The sequence below is a fragment of the Asterias rubens genome, chromosome 1 (genome assembly GCF_902459465.1).
Source record: "Asterias rubens chromosome 1, eAstRub1.3, whole genome shotgun sequence".
NCBI classification, from domain to species: Eukaryota; Metazoa; Echinodermata; class Asteroidea; order Forcipulatida; family Asteriidae; genus Asterias; species Asterias rubens.
Window position 1 is genome coordinate 28,523,006 of NC_047062.1, and position 18,538 is coordinate 28,541,543.

The 18,538-nt window shown below is 39.5% G+C and overlaps 1 protein-coding gene across 2 annotated transcripts in view; it reads right to left on the reverse strand.

Annotated features, from left to right (window-relative positions):
• Positions 1-4,291: 4,291 nt before the first annotated feature.
• The window catches only part of LOC117288681 (calmodulin-A-like), a 44,070-nt gene continuing 29,823 nt past the window's right edge, over positions 4,292-18,538 (reverse strand). For both annotated transcript variants that reach the window (XM_033769560.1, XM_033769559.1), the window contains 4 exons: positions 17,375-17,518; positions 12,487-12,613; positions 7,844-7,962; positions 4,292-6,200 (listed from right to left, as the gene is read on the reverse strand). In XM_033769560.1, the coding sequence (XP_033625451.1) occupies positions 6,169-6,200; positions 7,844-7,962; positions 12,487-12,613; positions 17,375-17,518 (422 nt within the window). In that variant the 3' untranslated portion in view covers positions 4,292-6,168. The remainder of the gene's footprint in view (positions 6,201-7,843; positions 7,963-12,486; positions 12,614-17,374; positions 17,519-18,538) is intronic.

Genomic DNA, 18,538 nt, shown 5'->3' on the forward strand with positions numbered 1-18,538 from the left:
TTTCGTCTTCCGGTGTGGCGGTTTCAACTTTCCGCTGTGTTCAGTTTTCCGAATGACCAAATACGGTAGCATTACGTCATGCGATGCCTGCGCACAGCAAGCGAAAGTAGTCCATTTTCAGTGCCGTATTGAGTCATCCGTTACCCTCCGGTAGCTGTCATGGCGGCGTCCACGAGTCGAGTACAACTATAACTATGCGGCAAACGCGTGGATCGTATGAGTTTTTTTTTTATGCAAGCAGAGTGTGACCTGCCTAAAGTTGTACCCATGAATACATGTAAAGATGGGGCAAGAGTCCCAAGAGATTATGTGACTACACAGAAAAGAATCGTAATATAAACAATTTGGGGTCACTGGTGGGAGAACTACAGTACTCGCCAGGGTACTCGCGGCGGTATCTGACAGGTCACCCGGAAAACTGAACACGCCGGAAAGCTAAAACCGTTCGAACAACATGTTGATATGTCCGACTACGTCACCCGGAAAACTGAACACGGCGGATAACTCAAACCGCCACACCGGTCTTTGTTCACACCATGCCACCAATGAGTGGGTATGGGTGCGTTCGTTTAGCTCCCCTGTGTCTACCCTACGGTGCTCACTCGGGTGAGCCCTGATCAAGATCTAAACGAACTACCACTCACCGCTCTCGTAGTGACGTCGTTTACATGGGGCCAGCCCCCAAGTGACCCACTCCACAAGAAAGGCAATGGGGGCTGGCCTGGATGAGCCCCTGGAATGATGTCAAAAGCTATTCGAACAGACCGGGGATGACCCACGGAAGCTAAACGAACGCACCCTATGTTTGGTTGGAATTGTACCACGTGAGAAAGTAGGTAAAACACGCCACTTAAATGCGAGTGGCCTCATCTACCCTGGGAAAACAAAATACGGTGGGCATAACTCCCTAGGACACTGGGTGTCTTTTGGTTCAACCTGTTTTGAATTTGATGGTTTTTCAACACCTTGCGTTATCTCCATTTTTTTATATTTTCTTTTAACAAACCGAGGATGAAAGGTTCTTGGTTGAAACAATCATATTTAGTATTTTGTAATCTAGTATCACCATACAAAAATGACACCATGTCACACTCACATTATTATTATTTGATCACAAACTTGATTTATTTATGGCAAGTTATGAAATATATATAGCAAGACTCCCGTATTGCAAATATACACATATAGATACATAGTTGTATGTTTAGGGGCAATTTCTGTCCTAATATATTTATGACAGCCCTCAGAGATTCCCTGATGATCAAAAACTAAAAGGACTTCTCAACTTTCCGAGTCAAGAGGATGCCGAAATGTCAGTTTTTGATTCGACAGCTTTGACAGTATATCAGTCATCATAGTTCAAGCAGTTGGCGTTTGATTAAACTGACTGTCAAATCTTGCGATAAGCCAAAATTGTATAGTCGGCCCAATTCTGTCAAAGTTCTTAAAACTGATTATAAAAAAAACCTATAGTAAAGTTATACTTTTCTGAAAAACATTAATGTCCACACTCATAAAACCATGAGTGTTTAAGACACTTTTATTCACCGCAACAAATCTAGTATACATTGTGGTCGGTATACAAGCCTATTACAACACCGACCCACGGTGGCTTGACCTGTTTCTGTTTTAAGCAGTACTTTTATGTGCTAAGCAAGTTTTTGCGCTTACAGACTATTGGGCCCGATGCCAAATTTCATAAGCTGCACTGCACTTTTATACTTAACACTGTTAGCAGTTCAGCTTCTATTTGGAAGATTACACCCATCAAAGTTTGCTTTCGATTTTTTGTCTCGAGTTTTTGGTGATACTTAACATCGTGTATATCAAAATATTAATTTTAACACAAGAGTTTTACTTAATTTTAGAAAAAAAAGTTATATCCAGTTATGGGCCAGTTATTATTGTCATTTTGTTTTGTAAATCATCCAAGTAACAACAAAACTTATGCAAAGGGAATTTGTCGACAGGATTAGTGATAATTCGCATTAAGTTTGCTATGTATAATCACTAACATTTTCAATTAAAGGTATAGGAAATTAATGCTAACTGATTTGGATTTGTTTTAAAAGTCAATAAAAACTTATAACACATATAATGCCTTTAACATAAGTCAACGTGTACACATTTTAAACACGGAGTTAAATCAATCATACACATAACAGTATTTATGGAGAGGTAAATTGTTTATGTGGGTGCGTTTGTTAATTGTGACGTGGGTTTGTTTTAGGGTTTTTTCATTGCTGGATGAGCATCATGAACGAAACGTCGAGTTGAAACCAACGGTTATTTTTCAGAACCACCCCACCTCTCGTAGAGATTATCATTACATGGTGTTAACTCAAACCTTTAGAGTGTAGTGGTTTCATAAAGTCTGTGTAGTAGAAATCCCGACACTGAGTATGCCTTACTATATCCAACAACACATCGACACTTCTTGGGACGAAGACCGGGTTAAGAAGCTTGTCGTAACGTCGGCAGTAGCTTTAATTATCATCCGAGCAAACCCATATAAAACACTACTGAGGGATTATCCGCATAGTTCACCGTCAAACAAAAAACGATTACAAATTTCAACTTCATAATTACTGAGGTCCCAGCGGGGGTTGAATGTGCAGACATTCACACTGTGGAAATCTCTCTAGAACTCTTCACAGAAATCTCTTGAACCCCTTTCACACAAGAGCAATTTAGCAGGGTCCCTTTGTAAATTGTGTGAAATGGTTGTAAAATGTCGCAAAATTTACTTACGGTGTGAAAGGACAACAATTTTGATATACTGTCCAAGTTCTTTTGCAAAACCTTGTCAAACATTGCTGCGTTTAACAACCATGCTAAAATTAGCCAAGGGACCCATTAACACTACCGTGTGAATAGCACTTTAGAAAAATGAACATAACTGGGGTGAATGGACTGCTTGTGAACTGTGCATAAATACTTTCACGACAGAGAGGTGGGGGATGCATTAATATTAAACGAGAAAACATTGATCCATAACAACAAATCACATTAAGCATTCGTTGCTCTCGGTACCACCTCGGGGCTGAATGGAGCGAAATGTCACGAATAACTTAATTAAAATCATCTTGAAATCGATACTGCAAATCATCTGCAGCTTTTTTCAGTTCCTGTGTCTAATCAATTATGTGGAGTGCCGTACACTAAAGGGATAGGTACAATTGGTAACAATGTCTTTAAAGCACTGGACACCTTTGCTACTTGTCAGTATTATTACTTGGTGTATCCCAGCAATTGCCTAAAGTGACAAATATGTGAACATTTTGACTAAATTGGTCATCGACGTTGCCAGAGAATAACTTCGAGTAATTAACAATAGTGTACAGTGCATTTACTCCAGGCAACAATCGACTCTTGATGGTCCTATTTAGCTTTAAATTTGAGGAACTCAAGAATGACCCATGAGTTATCTATGGCAACTTTTAAAACGATGCCCGTGTGCGTAAAATCAACTTTCAAAATGGTGTATAACAAAACATAACTCAATGACATTCTCTAAATATTTTGTGTGTATAGTGATTACTGATGGTCTATATAATTATTTGGTTTGTGATAAAATCATTTTGTGTGTCTACTTGCCCGGTAGATTTTGCTCTTTAGAGATCTGTCTTGCTTAATTCTACTACCGCTGCAGAGAAAATCTACTCGGCGGTATAGAACTTCATATGAAGCAATTAATATATCTCGTAAAGAACAAACTCTACCTGGCAAGTAGATACACACATGGCGTTCCGCACAGCAATTTTATCTCTCAATGCAATACCTCAAATCCCATGTATTCTCGAAACCATACTTTTAACTGATACTAATACCTCACCCAGAATTGGTCATTCGAAACTCAACCCGATATGAATAAATTATAAATTATGGAAAGTCTAATGTTACACCTTATACAAAGAAAGAATATCCAAAAATGATAATGTCACAAGAGGTTAATCACTAAACCACACGTTGGCCTTTTATTTAACCAACGTGAAAGTCTCCAAGCCATACGTATTCGGCATGTGGTCACTAATGGGCAGACTTTTTCAATAAAAGCATTGATTAATATATAAAAATCGGTTACTAGCCATCAAACCAATGTGTATTATGGCACTGTTATCGGATTCACAATGGATCGCCATTTACACTTCCAGTATTTGATGCCATCATAGAGCGAGTTCCTTGCTTTATGGTGGCATAGGGCAATAGTGTAAAGGCACTGGACGCGTTTGGTAATTGTCAAAAAACAGTATTCTCACTTGGTGTATCCCAACATGCATATAATAACAAACCTTCAATTTGTCATCGAAAAAGCAAGAGAAATGAAAGAAAAACACCCTTGTTGCATTACTTTGTGTGCTGTCAGATTCATAGGTCATACTAAAATGCTTCAACTGAAGTCTTTTATTATTTGAGTGAGAAATTACCTCTTTCTCAAAAACTACGGTACTTCGTTACCACAATTTTTTTTATGCCAACAATTATATTGAGTAATTACCAATAGTGTCCAGTGCCTTTAGTGTCCAAATGCACAAATCATTACTCATGCAGAAAATAATTATCACATAAATAAACCCAATCACGGTTTTTCATAACATTGTGAAAATTCTTCCACGCCTTTCTTCGATGAGTAGACAATACATCTCTGGCGAGATGATTAAAATAAATTATATGAAGCGCCCTCAGGCGACGGTGCCATCATCACAATTCAGCTTTTGCACGAAACATTACGCTTTTGACGTCGGGTTCTTTGAATGATGCCCTTTGATTGTTTGGTCTGACACGATGCTCCATTGCCTGCATATTTACATCCAAGTCTTGCCTGTACGAGTTAGCCTCCAGGTTATGGTGACAACTCTCTATCTCCACAACGCTGTCCCTTTGTTATTCCTCGCTATGCTAATGAGGAGTAGACTTGTGGACAAGTCGTTAAATCTCTCTCCGACACTGGCGATACTCTCGCGAGACTGCTGATCCTCGGGAGACTACTCACTCTCCCCCTGTATGCAGCCTCACTAGTCGACAGCAGTCAGCAGCTTCGTGCGAGAGCAGTGATTCTCGCATAGCAGTATTCGATCGCGGAAACATGAATCATCCCGCCACCACCACGACTCAACTATCTCACAGCGACAGACCATTTACGACTTGTCCACAAGTCTAACGAGGAGCGGAGTCGACTCACTTTGAGTCAGGATACGCACACACATTCTTCACATCTCCAGATATTAAATTGAAAACAATAAGCGAGTAGGAATATATACGAATCACACAGAGTGAGCATGATCGTGTTATCTTTCACATAGACTGACGGGTGAGTGCAGACAAGCTCTGTTTCCAGTAGCCCCTATTGCTGAAAAAATAACGCTGTGTGCCCCTTTTCAAGGCCAGAGCGCAATTTAAAAGAGCATGCTTAAGCAGACAATTTTGCTTAAAAATTGCGTGCTAAGCAGGAGCCAGTCACATATTGTACACGTGACATTAGTATTGGCTGGTAACCTTTTTCTGGTAAGCATACTTTTGTTGCTCCTAGCCACTTTTTGACTGGTGCTTATACCGCAATATTCCTTCCTGAGCGTTTAAAAGTTATTCGGCTTAGATTTTGGAATGGGTACAATCTCTTTCTCAAATACTGACCCTAAAATGTTTAGTATGAAACTCTGACCCTAAAATGTTTAGAGTATGAAACTGGAAAACTTCCATGGGATAAGAAAAATAGAACAGACTTGACTGTCTGGTCCTAATTATATACAATATCAAGCCACAGTGAATATTGTAAACTAGAAAATGTGTGTTTAGCTGCGGGTCATAATCGAGGTCAAGGGTCAATGCACTTTTTTCTAAAATAAATTATGACCAACGTTTTATAGCATTGAGTGCTCGTTATATATTTCTCAATCTTAATTTTACGACAGTCATAATAATACGTTATAATATATACATCTCCAGTTTGTTTAACAACAAGCATTCATTGTGCAGTTTTGCATGCTCGTTTGTTATCTCGACGTATTGTTCACTTTCACTGTACAAAATCTCGTGTAGAGTAAATAGTACGTCGCCATTTTATTGGCGCGTAAAATTATTCGGAATCACCTTTGCGGATTGTAAGCAGTTTTTAACGTGTAGTTCGAGGCACAAGCGGTTTTGACGATCTTGTTTATCCATCTTCGTTTACTTGTCCGAATTCATCATGGCGACAAATTCTGGCGGGATAAAAAGACAGGAAATTGTGTTAACATTTGATTTGTATGAGGCGCGTAAGCCAAACTTAGCTTCAGTGTTTCTATTATTAGGCCTTTATACGTGACAATGCTATAGATTTTTGTTTAGTACTCATGGCCTAGCAGTTAAGAACACCTGATTAAAGCTCTGGTGTTTCTGATCAGTAGAGTGTGGGTTCGAGTCCCGGTCGTGACACCTGTGTCCTTAATCAAGACACCTGACCATAGTTGTTTCATAAAAGTATGGGAGGTAGTGCTTTCTGCTCTACCAGCCAGGCTTCTAATGGGTGATACCCAAGCCTACATTCATATGGACTGCAAAGGGGGTATCCCTGTTTAACTCCCTAGGAGAAGGTGGCAACAGCCCCTGAAAAACATTTGATTATAGCCCACACCTTGAATAGGCCTCGTTACAGACAAAAACAAAAACGAATTGGTTGCCAAAATCTTCTGATATGGAGAAAGAAACGCCTAGTGTATAAACTTTTAGTGGTTTGATATTAGCGTATGTTTTGGAAGTGATGGTGCATGCCCATTTCAAATAGGCTTATTGTGTTTTCCAGTTCTAAAGTTTTCCATACATTTGTCGGTCGTCTGTGCGGCACCATAATGTAGTCCGAGCCTACATTTAGGTACATGTTTGGGGCTACATTTAGGTCAGGCTACATTTAGGGCTCGGGCTACATTATGGTGCCGCACAGTCGTCAGTATCCTGTAATTAAGTCCTGTAATTCCTGTCATTAAGTGGTCATGTTTGGAAAAAGCATTTACCAAAAGTTAGCAATCAGATGAGGTTTGAACCATTTCTTCTCCGATATATTGGGGAATAAATTGATTGTAGTGAACCCGGTCCTATTGTTGTGGTATCTTTGTTGCCACACTAGGATTGGATGGAATGAAATAAACTCCACAGTCAAAATTGGCCCTTATTATATCCAATTCCCAGCAAAAAACTTAAATAAATATTTAAATAGTAAAGGACTGACGTTTCGAACCTAGCAGAGTCTTTTTCTTTTTTAGCCTTCAAGAGAGGCTATCCTAATGTCGAATCGCCTGGCAGGTCATAAACTATTTCTTGCATTTTCACCATAGGTCCTTTTGGTTGGTAAGTAGTTTTCAACCGTTCTATTTTCTCATTGGTATTTTCATTGATTTAGTCCGTAACTTGGAATTTTAGCCTTTTTATTTCCCAATATGTTCTTTTAGCGATTAAAGGCAGTGGACACTATTGGTAATTACTCAAACGTTTCTTGGTGACGAGTATAATAGGGAGAGGTTGATGGTATAAAACATTGTGATAAACGGCACCCTCTGAAGTGCCATAGTTTTCAAGAAAGAAGTAATTTTCCACGAATTTGATTTCAAGACCTCAGATTTAGAACTTGAGGTCTCGAAATCAACCATCTAAACGCACACACCTTCGTGTGACAAGGGTGTTTTTTCTCTTTCATTCATGTCTCGCAAGTTCGCTGACCGATTGAGCTCAAACTTTCACAGGTTTGTTATTTTATGCATATATTGAGATACACCAAATGTGAAGACTAGTCTTGGACAATTACCAATAGTGTCCATTGCCTTTACCGACAATAGACCATTGTATTCCTGAATCAAAATGGCCGACCTACCTTCGTAGTTGACCTGACCGTCGCCATCTACGTCAGCATCATGTATCATCTCCTCCACTTCTCGTTTGTCGATGAACTTCTCGTCTAAACTCAGCATCACGTGACGAAGCTCTGCAGCACTGCACACAGAAGAAAATGACGAGCGATAAGGTTAATAAACAAGATAATGTGAACGAGCCCATGCCCCCTGGTCATTGCCTTAGTGCCCTTGAAATTCTCCCAGTGGAAATTTACAAATTCCTCATACTAAGTGGAAAATGCCTCGGTGCCCTTGCCCTTTCAAAAACGAAACATACAGGCCACGAGCCCATCATCGAGCTGCTTCTGCACAACATACATATACAAGAATAGGGTTACCAGTCAAAATACCAAATCACACGTAACATCTGTGACCTGGTATCCAGGGAATTTTTTTGCTTAGCAGAAATTATTTTGCAATACTTCTGCGCTTAACTACAGGGCCCTATGTTATAGAGCTGCTTAGCACACAAAGTAGCTAAGCATAACAAAATTACGCTCACCAGTATCAGGTTACCAGCCAAACGACCATGTTGGCGACCGAGTGAGTGTCACAATTTTAATTTGTGACTGGTATCCTGCTGACTTCTGCTGAGCAGAAAATTGTCAATCAATATTTTCTGCTTAAGCAGCTCTGCAAAATTTGTGCATATGAATTAATTACGCAACAATCTTCTTTCCAGAGTTCTATGTTATTGTGTTCTGAATGTAACCAAAATGTTATAATATCCTCCATTCATTTTATGATAATTGTCGTAATTTCCTTGACTGGAATACTTGTTTTGGGACTTTTTACTGGACAGAGCCGTTTATAACATTGTTACGTCAAAGGGTCTGAAAAAAAGGTATCGAAGACTTAAAAAACGTTCACTACCGACCAACATGGTCACATGAGCTATTTCCCCACCACTTCTCTTTTAAAGGCAGTGGACACTAATGGTAATTACTCAAAATAGTTATTAGCATAAAACCTTACTTGGTAAAGGTAATGGGGAGCTGCTGATAGTATAAAACATTGTGAGAAACGAATCCCTCTGAAGTAACGTAGTTTTCGAGAAAGAAGTAATTTTCCACGAATTTGATTTCGAGACCTCAGAGTTGGATTTGGAGGTCTCGAAATCAACCATCTGAAAGCACGTGTGACGAAGGTGTTTTTTCTTTCATAGTTGTCTCGCAACTTCGACGACCAATTTAGCTCAAATTTTCACAGGTTTGTTATTTTATGCATATGTTGAGATAAATCAAGTGAGATGACTGGTCTTTGACAATTACTAATAGTGTATAGTGTCTTTAAAATAACACAAGTGGAAATAACACAGGACAGTTACCATATTTGGAATTGTATTACCACAAATACATTTTTCAATTAACAACAAGTCAACAGATGTAGCGTCATGGATGGGATCTAGCACCAGCAAGTAAATCCTTATAACAGTGTTGCGTCAACAACAGCTATTTGATGATCTGGAAAAATGTGATACAATACAAACCAGCCACATGAGATGTAGTTATCAACATTCTAATTATATATAATTGGTTAATGAGTTGACTAACGGGAAATTTTTTTTTCTCCATAATAGAATTGCCGTCCTAAAAAAAAGGTCCTGGAGTGGATTTCACAAAGGTAGTCCTATAAACTTAGGACTAGTCCTATGCAATGCTAAGAGATAGGACTGGTCCTAAGTTAGGACCAGTAACTCATCCTAACTTCGGACTGGTCCTATCTCTTAGCAATGCCTAGAACTGGTCCTTAGTTAGGACTACCTTTGTGAAATCCACCCCCTGATGTTTTTATTTAAAGGCAATGGAGAGTAATGGAGAGCTGTTGATAGTATACAACATTATGAGAAACGACTCCCTCTGAAGTAGCGTAGTTTTTGAGAAAGATGTATTTTCTCAATAAAATATTAAACGACTTCAGCTGAAGCCTTTTATTTCTATCTGAAAGCACACAAATTTGTACAACAAGGGTGTTTTTCTTACAATCTCTTGCAACTTCGACGACCAATTGACTGGTCTTTGACAATAACCAAACGTGTCCAGTGCCTTTAAGGAATCCCTTTTATAAATCGATTTTGAAGAAAGAAAAATTCCCACTAGAAAAGCACTACGACAGTGGAAATTTTGTAGTGCCAGAACAAAAATAATTGCGAGTGGGAACCTTTGGTCGGGTTGTCTGGCTTCACTCGATGAGTTTAGGTCAATCAAGGGTTAAGTATCATGACTTGAAGTGAACCACAACGTCCACTTACTGCAAGCCTCGGCCCTTAACGATCGATCCACAGATAAATTATGAAATAATTACATAGCAGCGCCATGTGTTTATTGCAGTCTCTGTTGCGACACTGTGACCAGGGTTGTACATTATACATCATTGTGCCCGTCAGGAAAAGCTGGTTTTTGTTGTTGCGATAGGCAATGGATCTATCCAGACTCCAGAGACGAGGAGAAGAAGAGGAAATTGCACCGATGATCCCAATCGATTTTGCGTTTGCTTGTCGACTCGACATACGAAGGGTACAAGTATAGCCATCGATCGTTACCATATGTTTTGCCACTCCAGGATGGGTGTGTGTGGCTGGGGTTTGTTTTGTTTGCTATAAATTCACAGCCAGATGTAGGGAGTGTTATTTTATAATCACATTCTATCAATGTGGAACACGTGCTTTCTTCTCGGCAATAGTAACAATCGTTGATGCGGAGTGTGAGGGCAAAGAGATCGCTTTACTGCACGAGGACGCATCGTTCTCAAACCAGGGCTCAATTTCATAGTGCTGCTTTAAGCAAAAATATTGCTTCACAATTTTCTGCTAAGCAGAAATGAGCAGGATGCCAGCCACAGATCGTACAAGTGACATAGTAGTTTGGCTGGTAACCTTATTCTGCTAAGCATAATTCTGTTGTGCTTGGCTACTTTTTGTGCTTAAGCAGCTCTATGAAATTGGGCCCTGCAGTTACGAGCATCGGACACCGACAAGACAGTGTGAAGCCTTTCTGACATTGCATTTTTTTATCCCCATGGAATACAGCCCCGAGGAGGCCCCGGAACCATTTTTACCCCACGGTTCCCCCGGTGCACATTCACACTGTGTCCCGTTACCATGCACGGGGTTCCGGTTGCATGTTTCAAGAATAACCCAGAGTTTTACCGTTTACCCCTATAACTCCAGACCAGAGGAGGCTATTCCCCGTATGCCCATTTGCCGGGGCAGACCAGGGTAAAGCGATAATAGTGTAAAAAGGCTGACCGTTATTCCCAGGGGGAGAATAGCCTGTGGAAAGGGCTTGATGCAGTTGTTGTTTGAATGATCTTCCCGCCTAAGGAACTCGGCAAACTCACAGAAGGGGATATAAACACCAAGCTGGCAACATCCAATCTCTCTCAAACATTGGTTTTACAGTCTATGATTCAATGATTACGAATTGGACAAGTCAAGAAATTGTGATTCAGTAACTAGACGACAATACTTTTTTGCTGCAGTCCTTGTGAAATAAACATTTAGCGTGGTTAGGGAGTCAAAACCACACCCTTGTGATTTAGTCTAACCACTGGACCACGATGACAGACCGACCCATCGGTCTGTGACTATTTGCGGCCGTCGTATTTACCGACGACCCTGACTTTAAACAAAGCTTAAACGTCATCGCCAGGGAAGGGATTGTACTTGATTAATTATATAGCAGTTAATTACCCGTTCGTTGCATCCTTTTAATGATGTAAATAGCCATTAATCAATATGAAATTGAAGGCACTGTCTAATATGTAAAAGATAGTGTTGTGATGGGTTTCTTTTATAGCAAGCCAATTTATACATGTTTAGCTACTCAAGGCCTTCCGTACAAAATGGTGGTCAGTGTTTGTAAACAAAACAATTATATAAATATATATTAGCTTATAGCACCCCACATGTTCAGATAACGTCTTTTTTCCATTATAATACTAGAGCCTGAATATCTGATGTCGAGGCTCGTGAATAACGCAAGATAGTGGCATCCAGCCTTGGTCAATTCCCGTTCATTTTCACCATTCACCTTTATTCATTTCAGATGGAGATACACAGTCAAATCCTACATACATAACAATCAAGTACATGCATTGTACATAAAACGCAATGCACATCACAACATGCAGACTACCGAAAGTAAACTTTTCATATCTGCGTTTTGATTGGTCCAAGGTGATATTTGTCAGCTGCACCCATATCAACTGAGACCAATCAAAACACAGACATGGAAAGCTACGTCACTGCACGTTTATCCAATGGAATCACTGGTTCTGAAACGCAAGTATCTGTTATTATCCATGCGGATAAAGACCAGGGTATCAGTATATACCTGATGCAGCCTTAAACCATCTGACGTCACACTTCGAGGCTCGTGAATTACGCCAGAGAGTGGCCACGAGACTAGGTCAATCCCCATTCATAATCACCCTTCACCTTACATGGAGTAAGTGCAGCAGCTAAACGTCATCTCGGACCAATCAAAAACACAGATATGGAAAGCTTACGTCACTGCACGTTTATCAATTGAAATCATTGTATCCAATGAAATCACTGTTCTGAAAAGCAAGTACCTGCCTTCACTCATGCGGATAAAGACAGGGTACCGGTCTATTATAATACCTGATGTAGCCATTTCCATCTTTGTCGAATACTCGGAAGGCCTCTCGAATCTCTTCCTCTGTGTCCAATTCCTTCATCTTCAACCCCATCATATTAACAAACTCAACGAAGTCAATCGTTCCATTCCCTGGGTAAGAGGATAGAAGAGTAGTTTCCATGGTTACTCGGGTCAAAGATCATACATAATTTTAAATGACATTTTAAAGGAAACGTGTGGCGTTGCGATGTGATAAGTTGTTGATAAACTTAAATAAGGGCAAGTTAAAAACATTAGTCGTGATAGACTTGTAACAACCACAATTCGTTCTTCATACTGAACTTGCCACATGAGCTTGGAATTAGAACGGTGATTATATTCGCTTTGGTCCACTTGTGGCTACACCCAGCTCATCAATATTTAGTGTTGTATCATTTGCATACAGCTCATGTCAAAGGTCACACCATGACCTGCATTCCCAGGGATAGTACACAAAACATTTTCCAGTATGGCAGCTCCTGTGCACAGTGTGTGTATAAATTATCTATAGTCCAATGTGAAATACACCGCAGGAACCTGGGCCCAATTTCATAGCGCTGCTTAACGGTAAGCAAATTTGCGTGCTTACTGTAGCAGAAAAATTTGCTTAAGCCTTAGCGTATTTCACAGGTTGGCAGAAAAATTGGGCGGCCATGTTGCGTGTTTACCGTGGATTTGCATTGTGACGTCATTTATTTTCGTGCGGTAAGCACCGGAAGGTTAGCATGCCTTTTCGTGTGCTTACGGTTAGCAGCGCTCTGAAATAGAAATTGCTCAGTAAGCACAAAATCGGCCGCTAAGCAGCGCAATGAAATTGGGCCCTGCACCCGTCCAGTTGGGTTCTTGGCTTGTACTGCACACCAGAAACAAATTCATTACATCTTTTGTTTAGATGTGTATCTCAACTGCGCGGGATGGGATGTAGAAAGCTATTTAAAGGCATGGACACTATTAGTAATTACTCAAAATAATTGTTAGCATGAAAACTTACTTGGTAACGAGCAATGCAGAGCTGTTGATAGTATAAAAAATTGTGACAAAACGGCTCCCTCTGAAGTCATGTAGTTATTGAAAAAGACTTCATGCCTGAAGTATTTTATTAGGCCTCTGACAAGCACACAATAAATGCAACAAGGGTGTTTTTCTGTCATTATTCTCTTGCACCTTCGATGACCAATTGAGTCAAAATTTTCACAGATTTATTATATGCATTATGTTTGGATACACCAAGTGAAAAAACTTTTTGACAATTACAAACGGTATCCAGTGCCTTCAAAGGAACATTGCAGAATTGATAAGAACAAAATCATGAAGATCACTGATGTACAGAAAACGTACACGGTCTAATGATGATGTTAAAAGAAAACATCCCTTGAAATATTTCGGTCTGAAATGTCATATGTTATGAGAAATAAATAAAACTTATTTCCCGTTTGGAGTTTATCGCTCAGTGAGCGTTTTATGCATTTTTTTAAATCGATAATCGATTTTTTAAACTATTTTCTCGTGCCCCAGATGGCCGGTCGATCTCAAACTTCTACAGATTTGTCAGTTTATGTGTATGGTGGATTACATAAAGTGCTTACACTGCCAGCACATGTTTTGTTAGGGAAAAACAAATCTGAAATGTTCCTTTAAGTGTTCCCACATACAATGCAATTATGAATGAAAGTCAAATCAATGTAGTCAGCTTCTGCAAGACGAAATCAATCATTGTCTACTCCGTTTAGGAGTCTAACATTAAAGCACAACTTTTCAGACGTTGGTTATAAGAAGGCATGGACGATGGTAGTTTCTCTTTTTTTACTTGAAGGGTGATTTTAATTTAAGCGATCACTTAAGAATGTCTGCGGGCATTACATGGGTGTAGAATCACATGATGTGATGCCTGGCGAGGGATATGGCTTATTTTAGTCGGAAAGAACCAACGGCAGGTATAACAGACTTGCAGGGAATCACAACAACCTTTTTGTGGGGGAGATAATATAATGAATAACTGTAGGACATTTGTTTTTATTACAGCCCATAAAATCACCCAGAAGATTACTAGGGTGGGTGGATTATTAGATGAAAAAAAGGCAATTTATTTGGATTGATTATAGGTTAGCTACAGTAGAATAAGTAAAAACGCATACCGCATTTACTGGAAGGTTTGAAGCAAACATTTTGGCAGTCTGCCCAAATCAGAATGTCAAAATTTATTTTATTGGGTTTTTGTCCAATGTTTTTCCCAGACTTTTCGTGAACGAACGAAATAGTTATCGTATGATATTTATCGTGTACGGATACACGACACGACACCTTATGATTTTAAGTTAAAATAAATGTGAAACACTTGAAAGTCTACGGCTATTTCATGTTGTGATTATTCGCATCTTAGTGTGTTGGAAATCGGGGACCAATTTCATAGAGCTGCTTAAGCACAAAAATATGCTAAGCACAACAAAATAAATGCTTACCAAAAACGGTTACCAGCTAAACTATCATGTCAAGTGTACCATTTGTGATTGGTATCCTGATCATTTCTGCTCAGCATAAATTTCTAAAGCATTATGTTCTGCGTAAGCAGCTCTATGAAATTGGGCCCTATTTTTTAATCAAATTAAGATATGCTAAATGCCCAGTCGCATGGGATATACCAACTTGACTTGGCATTATTTATGCGGCAGTGTTCACAATACAACCAGCCGAGTGGAGTGTTCATCCGACATTTGTTTTTGTATTCGTATACAAAGACTATTATGTTGTTTGCTACGACAATTCAATATTGAATGTTCTTGTGTGAATAAACTCGCAGCGAACCTTGTTTGTGGGAAATGCCGGAAATTACTTCACACACAAAGTGTATATGCCATTAGAGACTCGTTAGAAAACGTAAAAAACAACAATGGGAAGAAAAAAGGGAAAGATCTGCCCAATCTAATGGGTTCCGGTGGGAGGGGCGGGGCGTCCTAGGGGGGATAGATGGGGTGATTTGAGATATCCTCTTGTGTAAGAATATTGTGTAACAATACTTTAAAATAAAGAAAACAATGAAGGTGTGGCAAAAAAAATAAAAAAATAAAATAACATGTATTTTGTTATTGGTGACAACGGTGGAATATTGTTTGCAATTTACACATATTCGGCTCTATTTGCTCCGATGATTTAAGTTCTTATTTAAAACAGTAAATATTTTATTTCGTTATTGAACCATACTGCGTGTAAACTGTAATCGGAAAGTGCGTAAGTGCGTAGAGTAATATTCATCGAATGGAAATGACGTCAACATTAAAATAAGAAAAACATTGTCAAACAACAGTTACGTAATGTATTAGCACTAAGTGCTTCGTGGTTTTGCAAAAAAATAAATGCCATTTTGCAGTTACGACTTCTGTGTCTGACCAACTGTCACACTGTGACATCATTACTTTGTTTCGATTGCATATTATTATTCATACATTCCGAATCATTTAACACACCCGCAGGTCTTCATGCACAATTTGTAAGACTAATCAATACAGCATACTGGCCAATAATTGATATTTTGTTCAATTAAGAGGTCCTGAATAGCCAAGCTGATATCGATTTAACCACAGAGACTCTTAAGTACCGTTAGGTAGTGTGAAGGCAAACCTCTGAGTCAGTGGAGGGGAAACTAACGCAGATGGAGTATTCCACGCAAATGTGGAGGGAAAAATAAATCAAGCATGGGGATAAAAAGCAAGCATTCATAATTGATGATGTGGGAGTGTTATGGAATAGAAACAAGCAGGGATTGATGTATGCTACGCACGGGCTGCACTGATGGGAAAGAGACGTAATCAGGTATTGAAGGACAGTGGAATCATTCTGAAAGGGCACGCTGTTGCTCGAGTGCTTCAACACCAAGACATGAGAACATGTAGCTCTTTATCCCCCCCCCCCCCCCCTACGATCGTCTTATTAAGAACTAGGTCATACGGATTGCCATTAGTGCTGCGTTCATCGGATGGGACGTAAAACCGTGGGTCCCGTGTGTTGTGTATCGCATCGTAAGGAGAAGGGGTTCCGCCCGGTGTTACTGGTCTGAACGGCAGCATATTGCACCAAGCACCTTGTCATTACACGGTGCTTTACAGGAATAGGTCTCATACTTCAAATCGTAGCTCCACATACCTTGCAGGAAATAATACTGAGAGCTTTGATACGCTATATAATAGGGTAACATTACTATTATTGTCTGATGTTTTAGTGAAAGCATAGCGAGAAAGTCACGATGGGAAAGGTTGGAAGGTAATGGACTGTAGGAATGGATGAATGAAACGAGCAGGGACGCATGGTTGAGACCTGCAGATTCATCTATGTTAACTGGAAAATACAGGGAGTGAGACACACCCAATGTCACAAACAAATAACGTGTTGTGCTGTGCTGTATTTCATCATCATTGCCACTTAGGCTGTGTTCATCCAGTGTAAGATGTAGCCCTCCTCATGTGTTTCATTCATTTCTATTTCTTGCAGTTCATGCTCTACCTGAGTGATTGCTTGATTCATGCCTGCTTTAGGTCATTGCTTGTTTGCACGGTTGCTTGCTTGCTTTAGAAGTAGAATAACACATTATTTTGTTCATACAATTTGAAATTATGCAAAAAATAGTTAATGGCCTGACATTCCGACCCTAGCAGAGTCTTTCTCGAAGGCTAAATGACAACACAACAAACATAAACCTGGTAACTTAGTGTACTTGTTCATGTTTGTTGTGTTGTCATTTAGCCAGAAAGACACTGTTGGGGTCAAAACGTCAGGCCGTTCACTACTTTGTTGCATTTATACCATATGTCCTATATTGGTTGGTAGGCAGTTTGCAACATTAGCTAATTCTATTTTCTCGATTTGAAATACTAATATTACCATCAGCATCTGCCTCATTGATCATGTCTTGAAGTTCTGCCTCGGAGGGATTCTGACCCAGTGATCTCATAACTGTCGCCAATTCCTTGTGTGTGATTGTACCATCTCCATCTTTGTCGAATATTGAAAAGGCCTGTCGGAACTCTGTCAATAACAAAAACACATTCCAATTGTTCGTGGTGACAAAAATGTATTTGTATTAAACACATTTTACGGAGCTCCACTTCACGAGATAATTTATCTTGGCAAGTTGACTTACTTCAAGCCCCTTTCACACGAAAGCAATTTAGCAAGGGTCCCTTGCGAAATTGTAGCATGTGGTTGTAATTTTTTACAATATGAACCTCATGTGAAAGGACAGCAATTTTTGCTACTGTCCAAGTTCTTTTTCAAAATCTTGTCAAACATTGCAACATTGCTACATTTTACAACCATGCTAAAATTAAGCTATGGACCCCAGTTATATTGCTGTCGTGTGAATAGCACTTTGTTCTGATTATTTTTTTCGCCATGATGACCTGTTAAATCTTATCTCACACTTGATCTCATCAAGGTCATCTCTTTACACACTCACCTACAGTCAAGGAAACAAATTACTGAAACAAAGGAATCGAATTACCACCTCATGAGTTTCAGTGAGTTGACGCGTCGTGGTCATGTCAATTATCTACCTTTTGCAGATCAAGTTTTGTCCATGACATGAATCCCTTTATACTCACTGTGAATGATATGTAATATAATTTACCTGTAGAAGTTTCAGCTTCTTGAAAAGTACAGAGCAACGTTTTCAGGAGAGTCGCGTAAATACGTTGTTATAGGCCCTATATGTTTTCGACCTGAGATCAAAATTATTTTCGTGATATTGTTTTACTCATATCTCAAAAACTACAGCACCTCAGCAAGTACTTTTTAAGGGAAGCTTTCTACCATCATTTCCTTTAAACCGTGTTTTTAATGGTAATCCTATAAATCCTTAAATGTAATCCCTTTAAGTGCTATGGCACTTCTGGAGCTCTATAGTTTCATATTACGAACTGGAGAAAGTTGATATCAAACAGAATTTCGGACTTCCGTTGAACATAATCATTGTCTGGTAGTTGTTGCAGGTACCAGCTGTGCCATGTGGAAATCTCAGTACGGAGGATTGCTGGCTCTGACAGTGGT